The sequence below is a fragment of the Phaseolus vulgaris genome, chromosome 3, assembly GCF_051622355.1.
Source record: "Phaseolus vulgaris cultivar YP4 chromosome 3, ASM5162235v1, whole genome shotgun sequence".
In the NCBI taxonomy this organism is placed as follows: domain Eukaryota; kingdom Viridiplantae; phylum Streptophyta; class Magnoliopsida; order Fabales; family Fabaceae; genus Phaseolus; species Phaseolus vulgaris.
The window spans coordinates 26,633,592-26,655,869 of NC_143500.1; the positions used below are offsets into that span (position 1 = coordinate 26,633,592).

At 31.7% G+C, this 22,278-nt stretch overlaps 1 protein-coding gene and 1 pseudogene across 1 annotated transcript; one reads left to right on the plus strand and one right to left on the minus strand.

Annotated features, from left to right (window-relative positions):
• The first annotated feature begins 31 nt into the window (after nucleotides 1-31).
• On the plus strand, nucleotides 32-2,139 carry LOC137806903 (pentatricopeptide repeat-containing protein At4g15720-like; annotated as a pseudogene).
• A 5,894-nt stretch (nucleotides 2,140-8,033) lies between these two features.
• LOC137806904 (cysteine-tryptophan domain-containing zinc finger protein 3) lies at nucleotides 8,034-16,866 on the minus strand. The gene is made up of 11 exons (XM_068607273.2): nucleotides 16,265-16,866; nucleotides 15,439-15,511; nucleotides 15,212-15,339; nucleotides 14,736-15,098; nucleotides 12,866-14,166; nucleotides 12,244-12,689; nucleotides 10,524-12,118; nucleotides 10,279-10,436; nucleotides 9,386-9,546; nucleotides 9,121-9,278; nucleotides 8,034-8,616 (listed from the first exon to the last, which is right to left on the minus strand). Exons 1-11 carry the CDS (start codon nucleotides 16,364-16,366, stop codon nucleotides 8,398-8,400), a joined length of 4,704 nt encoding a protein of 1,567 aa, XP_068463374.2. The 5' UTR covers nucleotides 16,367-16,866; the 3' UTR covers nucleotides 8,034-8,397.
• Nucleotides 16,867-22,278: the final 5,412 nt, after the last annotated feature.

The following is a 22,278-nucleotide window of genomic DNA, read 5'->3' on the forward strand; positions in this document are numbered from 1 at the left end:
AGGACATCTCTATGAGAAGTAGTAGCAGTATTATGTTGTCCAGTTATGTAAATTCTTGATACATAAATTTACTCTATTATTACCACTACCATTCTTTAGCATTTATAAGTTATGTGTGCTAAATTAATTAATTTTAATGTCCAAAAGGTCCTTCTTCAACTTTGTTAGGTCATCTGCAGAGAATGAATTGAGGGAAGATGAAAGGGGCATTGAAACCCAATTTGGTAAAATCTCTCACCTCCTCTAATTCTTCTTCCTCTCTTCCCCGCCCACATAAACTACCATTGTTCCATTTCCACACCAATACCAAACCTCACTTCGTTGCAAAGCTCCGAACCTGTAAGGATTTAGCCTCCGCAGCATCCACCCATTCCAACCTTCTCAAATTTGGTTTCTCAAATGACACAATTGCCACCAACCATCTCATCAACTGCTACCTTAGGCTCTTTAGAATCGACAATGCACAAAAACTGTTCGACGAAATGCCTCAGCGTAATGTCGTGTCCTGGACTTCGCTAATGGCTGGTTATGTCGGCCAGGGTCAGCCCAACCTCGCTCTTTGTCTCTTCCGTCATATGCAAGGAACCTTCGTCCTGCCCAATGAATTCACATTTGCCACTCTCATCAATGCATGTTCTATCCTTGTCAATCTTGAGATTGGTAGAAGACTTCATGCGCTTGTTGAGGTTTCGGGTCTTCAGTCCAACCTTGTTGCATGTTCTTCCCTCGTTGATATGTATGGCAAGTGCAACCAGGTTGGCGAGGCTCGCCGGATCTTTGACTCCATGTGTACAAGGAATGTGGTTTCCTGGACTTCCATGATCACCACATATTGTCAGAACGCACAAGGGCACAGTGCTCTACAGCTGTTTAAGGAATTCAATCATTCTGGATTGGACAGACAGAATCATTTCATGTTGAGCAGTGCAATCACCACTTGTGCGAGTCTGGGAAGCCTAGGTGCTGGGAAAATCACTCATGGCGTGGTCATCCGTCTTGGACATGATGCAAGTGATGTGATTGCTAGTGCACTTGTGGACATGTATGCCAAATGTGGCTGTTTTAATTATTCTTCCAAAGTCTTTAGGAGAATCCCAATTCCTTCTGTGATTCCCTATACTTCTATGATTGTGGGTGCTGCAAAGTATGGACTTGGTATACTGTCTCTTCAACTGTTTCAAGAAATGGTTGTTAGAAGAATAAAACCTAACGATGTCACCTTTGTTGGGGTCTTGCACGCTTGCAGTCATTCAGGACTTGTAGATAAAGGACTTGAGCTGCTTAACTCCATGAATGGGAAATATGGGGTGACTCCTGATGCAAAGCATTACACGTGCGTTGCAGATATGCTAGGCCGAGTAGGAAGAATTGAAGAAGCATACGAGTTAGCAAAATCAGTTCGAGTTGAAGGTGATGAATATGCCATGTTGTGGGGGACAATTCTTTCAGCTAGTAGGCTTTATGGTAGGGTGGACATTGCCCTTGAAGCCAGCAATAGGATAATAGAGTCCAACCAAGAAGTAGCAGGTGCATATGTTACGTTGTTCAACGCATATGCATTGGCTGGAGATTGGGAAAATGCTCATAATCTACGATCTGACATGAAGCATACTGGAGTCTACAAGGAACCTGGCAGCAGTTGGATTGAGATAAAAGAATCCACTTAGTTGTTCCAAGCTGGAGAGATGTTTAAATGTACTGAAAGAGAAGATGCTGAGTTTGCTAAGGGAATTGGAAGAGAGAATGAAGGAAAGGGGATATGTAGGAGGAACTAAAGGGTTGGTGTTTGTTGATGTAGAAGAGGAGGCCAAAGAGGAAGTTGTGAGCTTGCATACTGAAAAACTTGCCTTGGCCTTTGGAAGGTGTCACAATCAGAATACTTGAGAATGTTCAGGGATTGTCATGAGTTCAAGCTCAGAAGAGCAACCCTATAATTCATCTCTAACACAATCCACCAACGGACAGTCATTGTCGACAATTTTGGTTCATAATTGAGTTTCGCACTTATATCTATGGTTGGATTCTTGCTCCTTATTCATTTGAAAATTACATTGGCAGCACGTGAAGAAGAGTGCAGTAAGATTCATTACTAATTTTATTTTTGAGAAATGAGAAGAATAAAAAAATTGTTCAGTCTCACACTTGTAAAAGAATTCTACCTAACTTATGAGGCATGCGTTTATTATGCATCACAACCATAAATTGTCATGTTATTTAAAAAATAATAGTTTAATAAGTAAATTTTAATTAATTAACAATGTAAAGAATCAGTAAAGATTTTTTTTTTTCATTTTCTTCTTACTTATTTATAAAGCCAAATAATTTTTCTTTTTATATTATTGTTTTATTTCATCTTAATCTATAGCAAAATGATTGAATATTTGTTTTCTTTTATTCAAAACTAGTAGAAACATATGCACTAAAAAAATGTAATTACAAAATTAATTATTCTAATCAAATTAATAAAAAAATGTTAATAAAATTTCTACTAAAGTTAAAAAATTATATACATAAAATTAACTTTTTATCATTTTTACATTGTTATAATTACATAATAGAAATACTTGTCAATTTCCATCAAAATAAAAAGTAAAGTTACAATAAAACATGTAAAAATATATATTGATAAAATATTTTATTTTTATTTAAAAAATTATTATTATAATGATACAATAAAAGAGTTTTTTATTTTTATGTATAACTTTTAGATAATAAAAACTAAAAAAGTTAGTTAATAAATATAAAGATATAAAAGGTGAAAAAAATTAGAAAAAAAAACATGGAATATAGTTACAATTGTTGAAATAAAGAGGTACGAAAGTGATCAATTTAACTTTATTTAATCATGGAAAATAAATAATTTTTTTTCGCACCAAAATCTATCAAAAAAAGTTAAGCGAAAATAAAAGGACGAAAAAAACAAGTGCAATAAGTAAAAAAGTTAAAGTAAAAAAGAAGTAAAAAAAAAGCACAAAATGTTAATGAAAGTAATATCCAATTTTAAGGCATAGTGTGATGAAGTTAGACAAATGAAAAACAATAATGGAAGATTAGTGCACAAAGGAGAAGAATCAAATTATTAGTGTGCATCTTTTTTATAGTAGAAGGTATTACGTGTATTGCATTTGTAATGAAAAACTTTATTGTTATGGTTCATGTGAAATTATGTGATTTTATTAGGTTGGTTTATCTGAATTCTTGAAAGAAATTGGCTAAATTAGAATTTGGAAATTAATCTCCATCATCTATACTTAATTAAGGTATAAATTATTTGATATTAATAAGCATAATTCATAATCTCCAAATTACATGTCATACAAAATATATGTCACAACAAAACAATGTTTTATAAAATTTTATCCTTACATCACACAAAAAAAAATTGGTGAAAAAAAGCATTAAAAAACTTATATAACTATAAAAGTTCTTCTTCCATACATACTCACCCATAGTAAGAAATAAGGTTGAAAATTCTTATGACAAAGTCTTCTAATCATGGATTTCTTCATCCTTGATTTAATCAATGATGTCTTGTGATACAAATACACAAGTTAATAAATAAATGTTATTAAGCATAAACAAACAAGTTAAATAATTTTCTTACGCATAGTGCATAGTGGGAGTACTAAATTAAAGATAAATACAACTACTTTATCAACAATATTTATTGGAGTTGGCAAAAGAATTGAAGTGATGCTTCATATCTCATTTTCTATGTGTAATTCATTTTTTTACACAAGAAGCATACATGGTGTCATTATCATAAAAAAAACATATGCTATTAAATTTAAAAATAAACTTAAGTTAGCCTTCTTTATATGAACACCAATATAATTTCAATAACTTCAATGTGATTCCCTGACTTTGATGTTGAGAATGAACCCAAATATTGTGGTAAACAAGTTAATTTCTCTAGGGTTTAGGGTTGTAGTTGGTCTACATTTTGTTGTCAATAATTGAAGGTGAGTACATGTAAAAACTACCAAAATGGGATAACAATAATCATTCTAATTTAAGTTTGCATGCATATGTTACAATTAATAACACATAATAATTCTTCAACATAACACATCAATAATGAGTATTTCCTATTTTGCAGTAGCATCCACAACAACTTTAGCAAATTTTCTAGTTCTTTATGAAACACATTTTCTTTTATCAGCATGAAACACATATATTAATTTAAACTATACAACACATATCTGACTTCACCATATTTGGGTCAGTTTAACTTAATTGTTTGTCTTCATCTAGTTCAACCACCCATTTATTATTTCAAAATACACTTGAATGCTAGGATTTTACATAGTTTTCAATAAGTGAAATTCCTACTAAATGCAGTTTGTTTGCACTTGACATAATAATTAGATTTGAACTTAATATCTTTTTTCATTTAAAAGTGCATGTTATATTATAATCTTTTTAAACTCTTTAAAGATGCAAAATTCATTTCAAATGTAAATTTCAAAAATTTTACTTCAATTTTTTTTCTTTAAATCTTTGAAAATATATTTTCACCATTCTTATTTTCTTAAATTATTTCCTTTTCCATTATTATGTAACATAATCATCACTAATATCACACATGAATATTTATCACCAAAAAAAAATTCATTTTCTATTAATTTTTTTTATTAACAAAAAATAAATAAATTAAAAAATAGGACAGGGTAATCAACTCATATGAAAATACCTTCCTCACTTTCAAATACAAAAAAAACAACACAAACCAACCTGCATAATTAGCATTTGACAGACTACAACATATTCATTGTTGCATTTAAATACCTTTCCTGCAACAAGTTGTAGTACCCTTAAACAAAAGTGCTGCAAAGTAAAAACACAGAAAAAATATAGAACAAGAGGCACAAAGCAAAAAGCTAGATAAACTCTACACCTAAACTATTTCTAAAACTACATCACCCTTTATGTATGTGCAAAAATAACATGTTCACATAACCCTCCTCATTACAGTTCCAGCTTTCAACCTGCCCCTCCACTGAAATAAAGTTTTGTTATTGTAATTATGCAATTCCCACATAGTAAGTCAAGATCAACATACCCCCTCCACTGCAAAGAGACGCATTTGCCACAACTTCACAATCAAACATGCATTCCCATAATTTTTCCTACATCTTTATTTAGCAAACAGTGCTACAAAGTGATTAATAGCGCCTAGATACAAATCCTAGAGACTCCTTAAAAACCCTGTAGTCACACGCCATTAACTGCCTCATAGTCTTGCTTCTCACCATGATAACAACTTTTTTCCCCACCCTTCTCTCCTTCAAAGAATTCTACAGCAGACAACAACTCCTAGCCACTACCCCTCCCCATTACAAATAACTTTTTAAGCATTGTATTGGGTTCAAATGCCAATCCGGGAAGGAATAGCTGAAAGAGCCTAACCTATGTTTCATCCATAACTATAGTCGGGATTTGAGTTGTGTCTAAGAAAAAATTTCTTCCACATCGACAACCCCTTACTTAAAAGATTATAAGATTTCTTTGTTCCTAAATACACCATACTATAGCCGCCCAAATACCTTTTCACACCAAATTTTGTTTGGAACTAAAAAATGATAAGTAAAAGTTCTCAAAGTGACACTTGAGGTCTTTGTCTTGGACAAAAAAGATACCCAACCATCTAAAGCAGATAGAACACACACATTGGGCAAATTCGCATTCTAAGAATAGGTGTTGAGCTCTCTCAACCTTACCTTGGCATAAAGCACACCCCTCTCCTATTTAAACTGCTTCTGGTTGGAATTCTATCTAGCAGAATCCTCCAAACAATAGATAGTACATTAGGCAAAGCTTTGGCCTTCCACAGTCGTATGAAAACCCCATTGTGGCACCCTCCTACATGATTTGATTAGATAAGTTAAGCTGATTTTACAGAAAATACCCCTGAAGCATCGCCATCCCATCTCATTCTTGTAGATCCTTTTCCTCCCTATTCAAATTGACCACAGAAATATTCCTAAACATTTCATCTTCTTTTAACGATTCTCGTTAAGTTGATTCTCCTCCACCTTAACCTCCAATATCATCCTGATTCTTCTCACGTACCAACCTCTACCATCTATTAACTTAACATTAATAAACTAATCACTCCCCTTTACCCTCTTTCCTCTTCAATGTCTTCTAATAAAACTTCAAACGTGACAATTATCATATCAGTTTTATTTAAGGTTTTGAAAATCATTAACCGATTCTGCAGAAACGAATGACTTTTCCGGGCAGATGTGGCCAAACCAGCTTTTATACCAAACAATTGAACCAACATTTTTTTTTATCAAAACTTATTTATATTAATATTGTTAAAAGTTGACTAGTCATTAAATTACTCAAGATATTAATTTAAAGTTTAATGGTTGAATCATAATTGAATTTGAACTACCTTGAGTAATTAATAATTAAATAATATAAATATAGTTTTATAATTATATAATACTAAAAATAAAAATATTATTGTATATACATTCTTAACATTCGAAATAAATAGAATTGTATAAATATATCATAATAATGATTTTTAATTAATAAATTACTATAATGAGTCTATTAAAAATAACAAATTTACATACAACATAAAAAATAAGAAATGTATTAATTTATTATGTTTTTTATTTTTCATTTTTGGTGTTTTTTTTGTAAGGAAAGGTACTAAATTTTCAAATTTTTATAATGGAGATCTAATCATACTATTCAATCTGTGACAGACTAATCCAAGCATGGATCCAACATGATTCAGTGGCAAAATATTGACAACATCACTATTTTTAAAGCATAGTTTAGTTATGTGTCTCTGAAATTAAATAAATCAATATAAAGCTGATTGAAATATACAATAAGTGTTTTCAATGGATAAAAGAATATTAGTTTTAGTCTATAAAAAAATTGAGTTTTGATTTTTTATTTTTTTTAAATAAGAAAATTTAGTACTAATAAATAAATATGGAAAACAAATTAAAAGTCAAATTTAGAGACTGAAACACTAATTTGGTATATTTTATATGAACAGAAAACATACTTGCAGTGTAAACCCAAATTACATTGTATATATATACCCTGTCAAACCTTTACCAAACTTCCATTGGTATAGCTTACAAACTTGTGTTCTACACCCATATATACCCTTTTCATTGTATATGTGCTTATTCTGTGCAATATCAAAGGTTTAAACCTATGAAAAGGTACTTGTGAGGAGCAAAACTATCATCAAATCAAAAGGTCAAATTCAGCTAATGGGCCACAGTCTTTGCATGATTCTATAATCACAAACTTTTATGTATCATCTGGCAATGCGTCAGAGGACAAAGACAAGGTTACTGTCATTACACTAAATTGTAGTGACATAATATTTAAACAACAAAAGTCTTGTCCCATAATATTCAAGCATGAAAGGAAGATGTAACACGCTCTGAACCAATATCCAAAAGCATGAAAAAGCACCAACCAAACCCTGAATGAAACATGTGTGGCTCTTCCTGGGGTTATGTTATTACTTTAAGTGTAAGTGACCGTAAAGAAGCTTGAGATAATATTATAATTTAGTCATATGTGAGACCACTAATATACACTTTTTTTTGTTTTCTTTTCAATAAAAAAGGAAAGTGATAATTGTTTTAGGAGAAATCAAATATAAAATTCTTGCTAACTTTGGTCAAAGTACAGAACAGCAGGTATTTTACTTGTAATGGGCCTAGAGAGAATATAAAAGTCAACTAAAACTATTGATGATTATCCAGATAATTAAACAGTATATCACATAGACCAATGTAGGAAGGAAGTCAGATGACAAACACAAAGCAAAGAAAAGGTTTAATAATGACAGTCTCCCTCTAAAGCTGAATACTTTAATCCAAAAAGCTGGTAGGACCAATAGATGGATTTGTACCAATGAGACACACAATAACAATATTTCTGCATGGATTTCTAACCATTCAAGCTACAATATGATAACAGAAAATGAATTTTTTAATACTTGCAATTGCAATGACTATATAAGTATCAAAAGCCCTCAAAACTGGTTGCCTAACATTTCAGGATTTTATTTATCTTTTTCTGTGGCTCCGAATCAGTGGAGCAAAGAATGTAGCACTGAACAATTACATGATATCCATCCTCAGTCACTTAATAAGAAGGAACCGCTTTGCTCTATCTAACCCATAAAACTAAAGGGTGAGAGAATTCTGATCCTATTCACAAATAAGAAGAAGCTGAGCGATTAAAAATAGATCCCAAAATTTGCTAATAATCTCATTTGTACACATGTACATAAGACCTGCCCTCTTAGCAGGTTTCCAGGTGCCAGTCCTTAAGCCACTTCCTTTCTGGATATCTCTCAGTAGAGAAGAGAAACCCAAAAAAAGTATTATATACAGTATCAACTTAATCTCTAACACCACCAAGACCAGCTCGAGTTATTGCTTTTGTTGCAATCAACACCAGATGTACAAGCTCTTCTACATCTTGGAAGCTGAAATCAACAACCTTCCTAATCGAAGTTATGCAATCCCTATTCCGTGCTTCATCCATGTTCAAATTAGCAGCCATGAAAGTGCTCTTGCATTTTCTTGAAGCCTCCATTGCAAAATTTATGTCTTGAGTCTGCAAAATCACAAGCTAACTTTTACCCATTGTTTTACTTTTCATTAAATAAATTATTGTGGCAATTGAATGAAATTTAATAACATACAAGTTACACATTATGCCTCTAACAAGAACTATAACATGTGTTGCATTAAAATGTGCAGCGTGACCATAGCCAATTTTACAGTTGAATTACCATGTGATTGTTATATAAAAATCACTAATGTGTTTTCAAGAATTACAGGTGTGAGCCAAGATCTTGCATGCAACAAAAAATGGTTTTAAGGAGAAAAAAAAAATCCAATCTTCCTATTTAACATAGAAAGATCAGCTTCCATCCATAAAGATTTTTCTCAAACATTCTACTGGTATGGTAGTCTAATACAGAACAAATTTCCTACTATTATGTAAATTCATTAAACCTCTAAATCCCCAAAGTTAACTCCACGGTACTTCAGGATCAAAGCACCCAGATAGATTTTCCAAATGAAACATAAGGTGTATCAATAAATTAAAACTTACAAAGTCAAGGAGCCTGACAATATTTGGGCGATTCTGAGCAGATATGACTTGATTGTTAGCAACAAGAGTATTATAACCCCTTGTCAAATTTGACCTATCCACTGCCGCCAGGTTATTTAAATTATCAATATCAGATGCAGATGACGAAGGAGATTCACCTAAAAATGGAGTAAAAAAGCAGTGAAACATCACCAACATACAGCAATGCTCAACAAGCCTAAAGATATACATAGTTATATCTAAAGTCAAAACTGCAATCAATTACCTTGAGAAACCACGTGTAGAATTGATTTTAACTCATCACGATCCCTGTTTATGCTAGAATGCTTATTATAAACCAATCTCATGTATACCACCTCCATGCATTTATAGGCCAAGGCAGCAGCAGCCATTTCTTGGTGTCTTTCATATTTATGAGCACAGGATCTGGAATACATTTTATGGCATTTAATGATTAAAGGGAAGCTAAGACAAATAGACCAACAAAAACAAAGGTTACAAAAACTCTAGGGTAATATGAAAGAAAATATTTATGCTAAAAATTTTAACATATGAAAAGTATTTTTTAACAGCACAAAGCAGCAGTGAAACACAGAAAGTTAATTAACCTAGGAAGTAGAAAAGCACCAACGACAAGGTTTCGAAGGAGTGTAATTGAAGATGGTGATTTGCCTTTGTATCTCATAAATAGCATACAAGAACCCACCAGATCCAAACAAATACTTAGGTTAGTGGAGGTTACAGACGATCAAAGAAGTTTAGGTCAAAGTGATTACAAAAGCAGACAAATTAAGACTCACTGTTTAAAGCATCATGCAGTAATGGCAACACCATGTTTTATAGCTCCTATTTTCCCCTTAATCCCTCAAATCACAACCACCCTCATCCCCCCAAATAATCTGGGAACTCTCGCAAAGAAAAAGGAGAGATATTCATTACAAAAAACTAAGGACAAGGAGAAATTTTAAAAAAATCTTAGTAGAAATAGTTTAATTATTCTTTTTATTATATTTAGTTAAATCTCCAAAGGAAGGTTAGAAATTTCCACTTTATTGAACATTCTCGAACCCTTTTCCCCCTCAAAATGTACTTTTGACCAAAGACATAATAAATCAGAGAAAGTATAACAAATTTACACAGATTCAAAATTTTCCTTACTCAAAAAGTTTAGCTGTAGCAGCATAAATTTGCATTTGATTCATCTCTCCTTGCTTGCTAATTTCACTGTGGGATTTTTCTATAAGTGATGCTCCACGCAGAAACTTCAAGGCAGCTTTAAAATAAGTCTCGTTACTTTCAAACTCAAAACCAGAGATCTACAGTCAGAATAAAACAATTGGTTAGAAAAAGAAGGATGCTACATCAAATAGATATGAAGTAAAATCTTTGAATGTTGAAATAACCTTATAATGATCTGCAGAATCCTTTAGCTTTGTGGCTTCTTCCAGAATGCTAGAGGCAGTTTGGCTAGAATTTGTTGTCAAGGGACTTGACCCACTGAGCTGTCTGTCAGATACTAAACTTCCTGAACTGTGATCAACTCCAACCTTGCGAGTAATATCAACTGCCTTCCTCACAAGCCTAGGAACATCACCATTGCTAGATGCATGGACAGGATGCCCATTGGACATATCTCCTTTTTGCGACTTGGGTGAAGTTCTAGAACCCAAATATAATGTTTCCCTTTTCAGAATTGGATTCCCAAAATCCTTTTGTTTCAGCTCAGTTTGTTTTCCAGTTTCATCTGACCAATGTCTTGAAGAATTTTGCTTACTAGGGTTGTCAATCTTGTGTTCAGACTTCAGAAAGCTGTACTTAACATCATGTCTTGTCTCGGTATCAGAAGTGTGATTATTAAGATTAACTGCTGACTCATAACTCACACCATTTCTGGAAAAATCATTATCTGATACTGAAGCCTTCATCTTATCCCTACTCCCCTCAGAACCAGAAATTCTAACCTTTTCCTTAACCCGTAATGATGTAAGCCTGCCCGATTTCTGCCAAGAAAGGGCATTTTCCTGATTACTCTTGTTCATTTTCTCCTCATGATGTGAACCACTTCCACAATTAACACGTGAAAGATGTATGTCATGTGAAACTCTCTCCTTCTTTTTTACCGATAACTTTTTCTCCCTACTATCTAAATTTTTTATTGATAAACCTCCTTTTCTAGCATCATCTTTTTCTGATTTGTCAACCCCTGCAGCCAAAATACATTTCTCCATGTTGGAAGTCCTCAAAGGTGATGAGGTAACAGATTCTACTGGTGAGCCAATGGCATTTCCAAGGTTAGTTCTAGCTTTGTGAGACCCAGAAACCTTAGAAGAACTTGAAGTTGCTGCCAATGAAAATTGTCCAGAGCCTAAATCCCCACCCGATGGATCATAACAATCTTTTTTGTGCTTTCTAGGCTGGTGGGCCTTATTAAAATCACTTTTCACCTCTGTCCCAATAGCCATTTTGTCCCTGCTGTCTGGCAAGAAAACTCGCTTCATCCCACTTTCTTTAATAAATTCATCATCACTTTCAGTTACTGGTTTTGCCTCTGTATTCAAAACTGTACACTTCTTCTCTTTCCTATTTACATTGCCGTCTTTAACACGTTGCATGTCACCTTCCAAGAACAATGTTTTGTTATGTTTCTCATTATCCCGCCAGTCATTCGTTTTCCTTTTCTTAGTCGAACCACTTTGCCTACTGTTTGTAGCATCCAACGAACCATCATCTGATGAAAACTGTGCCCAATCTCCCTTCTTTACTGGAACTGCAAACTTGTTATCGTCAGACCAACAATAATCATCATATTTCATCGGATTTTCCCCACTAGCTTTTGTTGGTAAGTCATTTCTTGAGTTTAGACCCAGCTTTTTAAATTCCATACCATGTTTCAGATGTTTATCAGCATAGCAAACAACTTCAATCTTAGATTTCTTTGGAGTTCCAGATCCATGTTGATTATCCTCAATCTTACGTTTCATTCTAACATGTCTGTCACCTGCACACACATTTGACAACACGTTGACATATTCTTTTAGAAAAAAATTTATATACAGTTATTTGCACCATAAAACAAATATGAAGCAGCAACAAAATATATCAACCCTTAAGTGAATGAGATACCTCCATTAATTTGATATTCTTTTGCCTTAGGCGTGTTTTTCTCTTCTGTCAAATTGTTCAACCTGCTCAAATTTTGAGAATTAGATTTCTTCATACGGTTTGAGTCTGCAGACCACTCATTCGTGCCATTCAAGCTTCTATTTTTAAGATTTGACTCTTGAGCATTCTTTACTGTATTTGACAACTGATGCCTGTCGTTATTGATTCCTGGCTTTGCCTTTTCATTAATACCACGTTTCTTCCTTCCTCGATCAAGCACTGCATCAGAACTGGATCTTTTGTTAATATGGCAAAGTTGTAAAGCATCAACAGATTTCACTCCATGTTCAGGTCCAGTGGCATGGCTTTTCATTTTATTTTGACCCTCCGAAATCGGCATTTGATATAAAGCATAAAGTGCTTTTGTTGTCTCCTCCTCGCTGATGTTACACCGATTCATTCCAGGCCTAACAAGAGTTTTAGAAGAACAATGAGAATCTAATAATACATATAGCAAAGATCAAATGTATGCACAGTTGGAGAAAAGAGAAAATATATAAAATTTGGTTATAATTCACAAACTGGGCATTTAACTAGCAAAATATGCTCTCAAATGAACCCATGATGAGAGTAATCAACTTACAGCCAATATAGCATGCTACACAACCATTTCTCTGGAAGATGCTCTGGCTTTAAACCCATAGGTAGAAGCCGCCATTTCTGGCAACTGTCACAGCAAACCCAATCTTCTTCAATAAGTTGAGGTGCTGCTGCTGATGATGACAGAACCATCTCAGAAGTTGGTTTATTTTCAGCAACAGGAAATGCACCTGGAGCATCTTTTACCCATGGCACAGCTGACGACTGATTAACCACTTTATTGACACTTGGTTTTTCCTTTACTTTAACCCTATTTGCACTCTTTTCAACATGGTCAAGGTTAGCATTTACTGGAGCCTGATTAAGGGGAGGCCCATCAGTTGGATCTATTCCATCAACCTTCAGTTGTAATTTTTTCTTTTTCAGTGAACCTCTGTCACAATCTCTCACCTTATTATCCTTCAGTTTCTTTTTATGCGTTTTAATTTTAGAAGAAGTAACACCAATGCTAGTACTCTTTCTATCATTCACCATTGCTTTATTACTAGAACCAATGATATCTTTTTCAGCATCGGTCACAACTTTTCCAGGTTCCTGTTCACCTTTTAACTTGTTCTTGCTTTCAGATTTTACCTTGGTCTGATTAGTCTCACACTTTTGAGTATCTTGATCCACCTCACATTTCATTTCATCAGACTTAAACCTTTTCGAAATTGCAGAAGTGTTACACTTTCTATTATTCTTAGGATCAGCAGAATTGTTATCCTGAGACATTTCCATTTTATGCTCTAAAACTTTTTTCACAAAGCTACTTCCTGTATTTCGTTTCTCAATCTTGCCAAAATCCTGATCAGATATTGACTCCAATGAAACCTCCTTCAAAGCTTCAGTGGAATCCATTCTACATTTCACACCATTTTCATTGATCTCCTTGGATACTTCAATAGCCTTACCAGTGACTTCAGCTGTTTCACCAGCATCACAAATTGAGCTTGACAATGGTGTGCATCTCAGATCATTAGACAGAAAGTCCTTACAATCTGGAGTTTTATTTCCTAATCTTTTCTTCGTATGAAATGTCATGTCATTCTCAGAAAAGTTACCATTCGTATGATGCTTTTCATTTTGGTCTACCACTGTCACTTTCCTTTTCTTCAACAAATGTGAATCCCCAACCAAAGAATCTGATTCATCAGTAGACATGGAATAATGCTCCTGATGACCATTTCGAGAGTACATGGGCCTGCTGACTCCAAGGGTTTTTCCCTTTCTAATCAAGTAGAGTAGACTGTCATGTAGAGGTGATATTAGCACACCTCCAGGGATAGTGAAAGAAGTCATAACCTGTAACATCAAACATACAAAATTTTAAAAAATATTGATATGCATAAAACAATTCATGTACTTTCACCAAACAGCTTAAGCTTTTAGGGTAGTTTGTTTATAACATGATAGCAAAGCTTCTTGACCATGTAGTCTAGAGTTCAATCCTTGTTGCCTTGATTCCTTTTTAATAAAAGTTACCTTTAGCACACAAGATAAAGTAGGACAATGCATTATCCATGCTTCTAGCCCAAAAAGCTCTTGCATGAATGTTTGAGTTAGATATGAAGGGTAAATTTGGAAGAGTTTATTTCAAGTTCTTTTTAACTTGTCTTATGCCATAAAAACTTGTGAAACTGTTTGGAAAAACTTTTTAAAATAGTTATGATATGTCTATCAGTTGTTTTAAACTTATCTCAATAAGGTCTTGTGAAAAGGCTTACAACTTATATGAAAACAATTTAACCCTGTTTGCTCTCTTCTGATTACAGAAACAACTTATACTGGTATGTTGATATGATAATCACTTATGACTTGACAGCTTGAGCAATTAGAATAATTGTTTCATAGAAATAGAACACGTCATCTACCTGAACAATGCTAGTGGAAGATTCTTCAGGCATCTCTTGAGATACATGTGGCATATCTTCACTTTCCTTTTGGCTGTTTTCTGATGAGGAGGATGGAGAGTCATCAAGTCCAAGTCCACTGTAAATTGCAGCATTCTTTTTTGCTAAGCTATTTGATTTCATTTTGATTTGCAACATCCCCTTTCTTTGGTCAGTCAGCTTTCCTGACTTATTTGCACAGTCCTCTTTCAAACTGAACTTCCCTGTTATTCTATTCGAGGAAATGCCTGTGTTCTTCTCTGAAGGTACTCTTGTATGTTGAGATGGAAGAACATTAGGGGAAGCAGGCGTATTTGAAGGTGCTTTTGAGTTATAAATTGCAGCCTGTATAACAACATAACCAATGATGCTCAACTTAACCGTATTTCTTCCAAACTAACACATTAATTTCCTATCCAATGGTTGAAAAAAGGAAAAAAATAACAAATTTTATATACCGCGGTGTGGATATTGCTGGGAAATTTGTGTGAACTATGGGGTTTTTCTGGAGCCTTTGGACAAAATCGCAATCGGGGCGAGCGTTCATAGGTGGGTAAAAAGGAGCCATAGTCACCATATTTTGCACCTGAAAATTGTTCATATCCTCCGATAAAGTTGCTTATGTGAATGCATAGACAGATACTTCATTTCTGGTTACAAGCTATGATTTCTACGTATCACTTACCCAAACGCTCAGGAAAAATGCCTCCTTCAAAATCCTTTCGAAAATCACCCAGAATACGCTGAATCCTCTCATCCTAGAAAAAACAGTAAGCAAGTTATCAGTCCTGTTTTTTTAAAGAGAAAATTTAATCAAGATGACATTGATTAAAAAGAAAACTGCATTGGATAAATGTATCACGAGGAATGAAGCAACATCAAGACAGACACCATAAAGCACAGCAGCAAAATTTCAACTATTATCATAATTTTTTATTTTTTAATTGCCAAAATATAACTGCACATTAGCATACCACCAACAATATGAAGAGACAAACAAAAATACAACTGATGCAGGATGTAGTTATTGATGGTATTGTGTGTGACAGATTGCACATACAGCTGCAAGAAAGTGTGTTTGTTTTCTCATTACCCCGTTCTCCAATGTGCTTCAACATGATTTGACGTTCAATTAGGTTTTAAAATGGAGAAAGAAACATACTGAAAAGCATCTACAGTATCCGTAGACAAACATAATTGATCCATATGTTTGTCAGTTTTTACATTCTATTAAGTTTTGATATATCTTCTATTATAGACCTGATTTTTTTTATAAAACAAAACATAACTTTGTTTAATCATAAAATAAATAAAAAAAGTCAATAATAAAGTGTTAGTTCAATTCCCTGTATATCACAAGGAATGAAAGACATTGACAAATTGAAAATTCATGCTCAGTCGTACTAAATAATTTCACTGGTTTGTTCTATTTGCGTGCAAAAACACAGTAGAAGAGAAACCAAAACCAGAAAACATTGAACTCGGTTAAGATTTCAAGTAAAAACCCTTACAATGTAAGAGAGAGAATCAAGGTCAATGTTGTCATCGTCCTCATCCTTATAACAATAGAAAGCCTCTCCTTCCTCCAACTCAGTAGTACTATTGCGTTGCATCTTGACCACCACAAAATTAACCCCAAAAACCCAAACCCCAAAACCCGAATAGTAACCCTTTCACACTGGAACCTTCCCTGAAGTCCAGCATCACTTCAACCAACAGCAAATAAAAATTGGCGATAAAAAAATCAATTTTTTTTCAAAAGAGCACGACTCAGGGAAGGAAGAAGAGAACCCAGAAGCGGAAGCAGGTGAAAGGGAGTGTGATCATGCGATGGGGACAAAATGGTTGATGTGAATTATTACTTGAATTAAAAATTAATTTTGGGTTTGACCCAAGAATGAGGGAAGAATTGATGAGAAGGTGGAGATCGGAGAACGATGAGTGACGACAGGAGTGGAATGAATGAATTGAGTATTGACGCAGACTTCAAACGGAATCCAAATCTTTCTCGCTCTTCAATTGTTTGATGTGCCCAGCACAGAATGAAAGAAAGAATGAAAGACCTCGGTTTTGTGTTTGGTCTCTTTTATTTTTTTTATTGCCCCAACTTTTTTTTCTCTATCTTTTTGTCCTTGGTTCATTATTTGGGAAACGTTTTGTTTATTTAGAAACAATATTTTATAATTATAATATACTAGTAGTAGCTGCTTTTTATTATAATATAATTAAAAATTTGATGTAATTATTATCATGAAAACTAATTATAAAAAAATTAAAAATATAATTGTAATAGAGTATATACATAAAAATAATTTATTTTTATTAATTATAATATTTATACAATAAAAACACTTATGTTCATTTCTTGTTAATAAAAGCCTCGGGCCAAAGTATAAAAAGATAGAAAAATGTGTATACTAAAAAACATTTAAGAAAATAATTCTCATCGATGATACCAAAACTTAAAATATTAATTGATGGAGAAAAAAGTAAAAAAATAGAAAAATGTTTATACTAAAAAACATTTAAAAAAATAATTCTCATCATTGATGATACCAAAACTTAAAATATTAATTGATGGAGAGAAAAGTGTAAAGGGTGGAAAAGGTATAAAAATATATACTCTGAAAAAACTTTCAAAACCAGTTCTCACTATTAATGCCTTTATATTGTTATAACTATACTATAAATACACTTTCATATTTTTTTTTCATTATGACTACTCAAAATGGTTAGTTTCTTGTAGTTTATGAAAACTGGAGATTGGTTAATAGAGAAAAAATGTAGAAAGAATAAAAAAGTAAAAGAACCAAAGCAGTTAAAAAATTAATTCCAATATTAATTATAATTATGTTAGTTTCTTATTGATTTTAGTTGGTGGCTAGAAAGATGAATTAATTATAAGACGTTAAAAATGTGTACACCACAAAACACTTAAAGAAATAATTCTCTTTATTAATTATTATTATTGCTATAATTGTACATTAAAATCATTTCCAAAAAAAATAATCATGGTCATTCATTATGACTAGAATACAAAACTATTTAATAGAGGGAAAAATGTTAAGGATGAAAAATATTATATAGGCAACATTATGCGTCTTAATTATAAATATTATTATTTTAATATTTGTATTACTAATATTAATATTTTTAATATTCTAAATATATTTATATTATTATTATATTATATTATTAGAATTAATTATATTATAAAATTTATTTACATAATCAATATATAACTGTATAAGATAATGGAGTACATAATCTTACATAATCTAGAATTATATACATAATTAATTATATATTATATATTATATATTTTAATTTTTTAATGTAATTAGTTTTTTATTTTTATTATAAATTTATTTTTTATATTATAAATGTATTTTTTTTATAAATATATTTAAATCTATTTTTTATTTTTATTATAAATATATTTAAATTTATTTCTTTAAACTAAAAATTATGTAATTTTATTTATTTTTATTTTCAAAATTTGGTTATGTTTTAAAAATTAGAAAATAAAACTTACAGACTTTTATTTATTGAGGATGATTAAAATCTGAAATTATAAGTGATTATGTGGTTTTTCGTTGTTTCTTTATACATAAGAAAAGTGATTTTTATTGTGTATTCCACACATATTCCTTGAAATAAACTTATAATGATAATAAATAATTAAAATTACTCTCTTCACCCTCTTATTAGTGTATATTCCTCATCAATTAAATAAATGTTACAATTCGCTGTACTTATGCGTCTTATTCTCAGTATTGTTGAGTGATGTAACATTGTTCTGTTATGTTATGTCACGCGCAAATGTAATGCGTGAAGGACATCACTTTCATGGAACTGGTAAAACGCATTCAACAGTGTCGTCTGTGATTGACCGTTTAGAAACGCGCATTACATTCACATTCATTTTTTGAAAAACTATTATTTGACACTGCCTTTCCCAATGCGCCAAATTACATATTTAAAAGTCATTTTTATCTTCCAATAAATTTATATATTACATCAATCAATGTTTTTAAATATTTTTTTTTACATATTTTATTTTTAAAATTATAATTTATTATTTTATTTTAAAAAATATTTATATTAACGTACTTTACGTAACCATCATTGTAGTGTAACATTTTTTATAATTATGATGTTTTAAAAAACTTATTTTGATCATTTTTTATTTATTTTACATATGGATTATTTTTAACTAATAAAAAACTTTTTGGTGGAATAGTATGCATAATATCACAATTTTAAATACTAACATATAAGTATATATAATAAAATATATCATACTTAAATTAAAAAAATTTAAAAATATAATTCAAATTTTGATATTATAAATTGTTAAATAATTGATTTTTTGAAATATTAAAACTTTATTCAATTTAAACAAGACAAATATTGTGTAAAAAAATTAAATAAAAAATCTCACAATTACTATATTTAAGAAAATAACATTTTCAAGAATTAACCTTTTCAAATTTTTTATGTTATGATTTAAAAAATAATCATTTATATAAAATATATGAAAATCTATTTTTTCTCAAAAATAAAATGAAAATTTAAATAATAAAAGTCATATGTTATTATTAATAATATATTTTATCAATTCAATTATTCAATTACAAAATTTATAATTTATGAGATTCATAATTTTCAAGCATAAAAAATCTGCATACCTAATGTCTCTTTAAAATAATTTGGAATTTAAAACATTGAACATGAAAGTTATAAATTGGCAAAACAGTTATATTATTCATATAGTAAAACTTAATAATATTTTTATTGATCATTTACATCCTTATATTATTCATATAGTAAAACTTAATAATATTTTTATTAATCATTTACATCCTTATTTCTTTCTTGTTAGAATGTTAATAGACATTCTCTAGAAGTTTTTCCTAAATTTTTGCTAGAAGTCCACAAAGTTTGACCTTGTAAAATGATTAATAGAGTATATATGAATAATAATATACAACATTTATATGCAATATAACAAATACTATCATCAAAAGAATCATAGAATTTACAAAAATAAAAGAAGTATTAAAAAAAATGATGATATGGATTGCGAATTTCACAATCATTTATTCAAGAGATTTAGTGTGCATTTATTTGTATTTGATAACCCTTCTGTAGGGTTTACATTCTTTGTCAGCACCACCACAAACCTCTATTGACTAAATATGTTTTATACAATCAATTATACTTTAAGAAAATTTAACCAACCATATTTTAGGGTGTTCCCTCTTTCAAAAGTTAAAACCCTATAGAAGGGCTACCACTTATGTAAACATGTGATTTTTGTGTTGTTTTATTTTTTGGTGGTACATGAGGTGTGTGTAAAGTGACCTCAATGGATGAGACCAAGGTACAATTATCTAATCTCCATGTTAATGTAGTTAGTCAAAGTAAGTGGTGACCTGTGTAGGAATAATTGGTGACCCCTACTACCAACTTTTTGCACAGTTAATTAATTTTAGAAATTTTGAGGTTTGTGTTGTTCTTGTGTAGGGTGGTGTAGTGAGGTGTACGAAAAGTAACCCTGGTGGAGGACACAAAAGTTAAGTTCTACAATCTGAATATTAATGTAGTTAAAAATCGTCATATTAAGTGACCTATGTAGGAATAAGTGGTGACCTACTACCAAGTTTTTGCACAGTTAAGTAACTTTATAAATTTTAAGCTTTATGATGTTTTTGTGTGAGGTGGTGTTTGAGGTGTGTGTAAAGTGACCTCAATGGAAGACACCAAGGTACAATTATCTAATCTCAGTGTTAATTAGTCAGAGTAAGTGGTGACCTGTGTATGAATAAGTGGTGATCGACTACCAACTTTTTGCACAATGAAGTAATTTTAGAAATTTTGAGCATTGTATTGTTCTTGGGTAGGGCGATGTAACATCCCTATATTTTCTCATATGAAATATTAAAATAAATATATAAAAATAATACAAATATATCTGCAATTCTTTCATATAACGTTTTAAATTATCTCTCTCTTTATAAGACTTGAAACATTTACATAAAAGAATTAAAAACAAAATTTCAAAAGAAAATAAACATTTTCCATCATCCATCTTCTCACCGAGAAACTTTATCACCTGTAATATCATCTGCTCCCATGTAAAATACATGATCATCACAGATCAAAGAAAAACAATCACAAAACAAAACAAAGGGTAAGCTAGGTATTTTTAAAACTTATAACATAATATAACTTTAAGCATCCACATAAATTCATCATTTCTCATGCATTCCACATAACCATCAAGTGTTTATCAACAATTTCAATATTCATCTTTCTCGTGTCAGACTTCTACTGACTCATAACACATAGACACTTGACTCATACTTCCGGAAGACTCGTGCGTTGACTTAGACTCAGAGATCTGCACCTGTCATACTACATCTCTGTGAAATCCACACAACTATGCGCATAATTAATCTCAATATCATCTCTCTCCTAGTATGACAGGGTTAACGCATATATCAGGTCAAGTTAGTTATCTTTCAAACAACTTACCCATTCATATGAACCTCCTTCGACTCTCACCACCCGAATAACTTCATCTATATGATTCAATTATCTCAATAGAGTCAGGATATCTCCTTCTAGACGAATCCCTAGTTAATGCACATCCTAAACAATCTTAACACGGTATTTTCTTTCCTAAAAATACTATGTCTTGATTAAAATTCATATTTTGAACCTCATAATATCCAACATCAAACAATCAAATCATATCAATGTTTAGAATATCCAAAATACACAACAATTCATTGACTAATCATATAAATGTCTAATTTAAGAGATTTTCAATTAACTTATACATGAAATAAAAGTTTACATACTTTATAAGAAAAACTATATAGAAATAAATAAATCTTTTAAAAGCAAATAAAAATTAGTTTAATATTTTTATTTATTATTATTATTTTGTTTTTTTTAGACTTTAGCTTGAGCTAGAATTCGCTAGCTTGAGCTAAAATCCACCGGAGAGCACCCAGAATTTTAGCTTGAGCTAAAATTCGCTAGCTTGGGCTAAAGTCCTCCAAAGAGCACCCAAAATTTTAGTTTGAGCTAAAATTCGCTAGCTTGAGCTAAAATCCTCCAGAGAGCACCCAAAATTTTAGCTTGAGCTAGAAGTCGTTGGCTTGAGTTAAAATCCTCTAGAGAGCACCCAAAATTTTAGCTTGAGCTAGAATTCGCTAGCTTGAGCTAAAATCCTCCAGAGAGCACCCTGAATTTTAGCTTGAGTTAGAATTCGCTAGCTTGAGCTAAAATCCTCCAGAGAGCACCCAAAATTTTTAGCTTGAGCTAGAACTTGCTAGCTTGAGCGAAATATGCAGAAAAATTCTGCATAACTTAATATACCTATTAGATTATAAATCAATACCTCGTTCAATTCATAAATTATAAATCTACACATTACATTGATGGTTTATTGACCATGATGGGGTTATTTTTTTTTTGTTTTTACCAAAATGGTGTCCGTTTAAAAAAAATT

Excerpts from the sequence above, each read along its gene's own strand:
- LOC137806904 (XM_068607273.2), bottom strand. The coding sequence starts at position 16,366 with ATGCAACGCAATAGTACTACTGAGTTGGAGGAAGGAGAGGCTTTCTAT. Across the intron at positions 9,279-9,385 it reads TCTACACGTGGTTTCTCAAG|GTGAATCTCCTTCGTCATCT; the intron begins GTAATTGATTGC and ends CTCCATTTTTAG. Across the intron at positions 8,617-9,120 it reads TTGTCAGGCTCCTTGACTTT|ACTCAAGACATAAATTTTGC; the intron begins GTAAGTTTTAAT and ends GTGATTTTGCAG.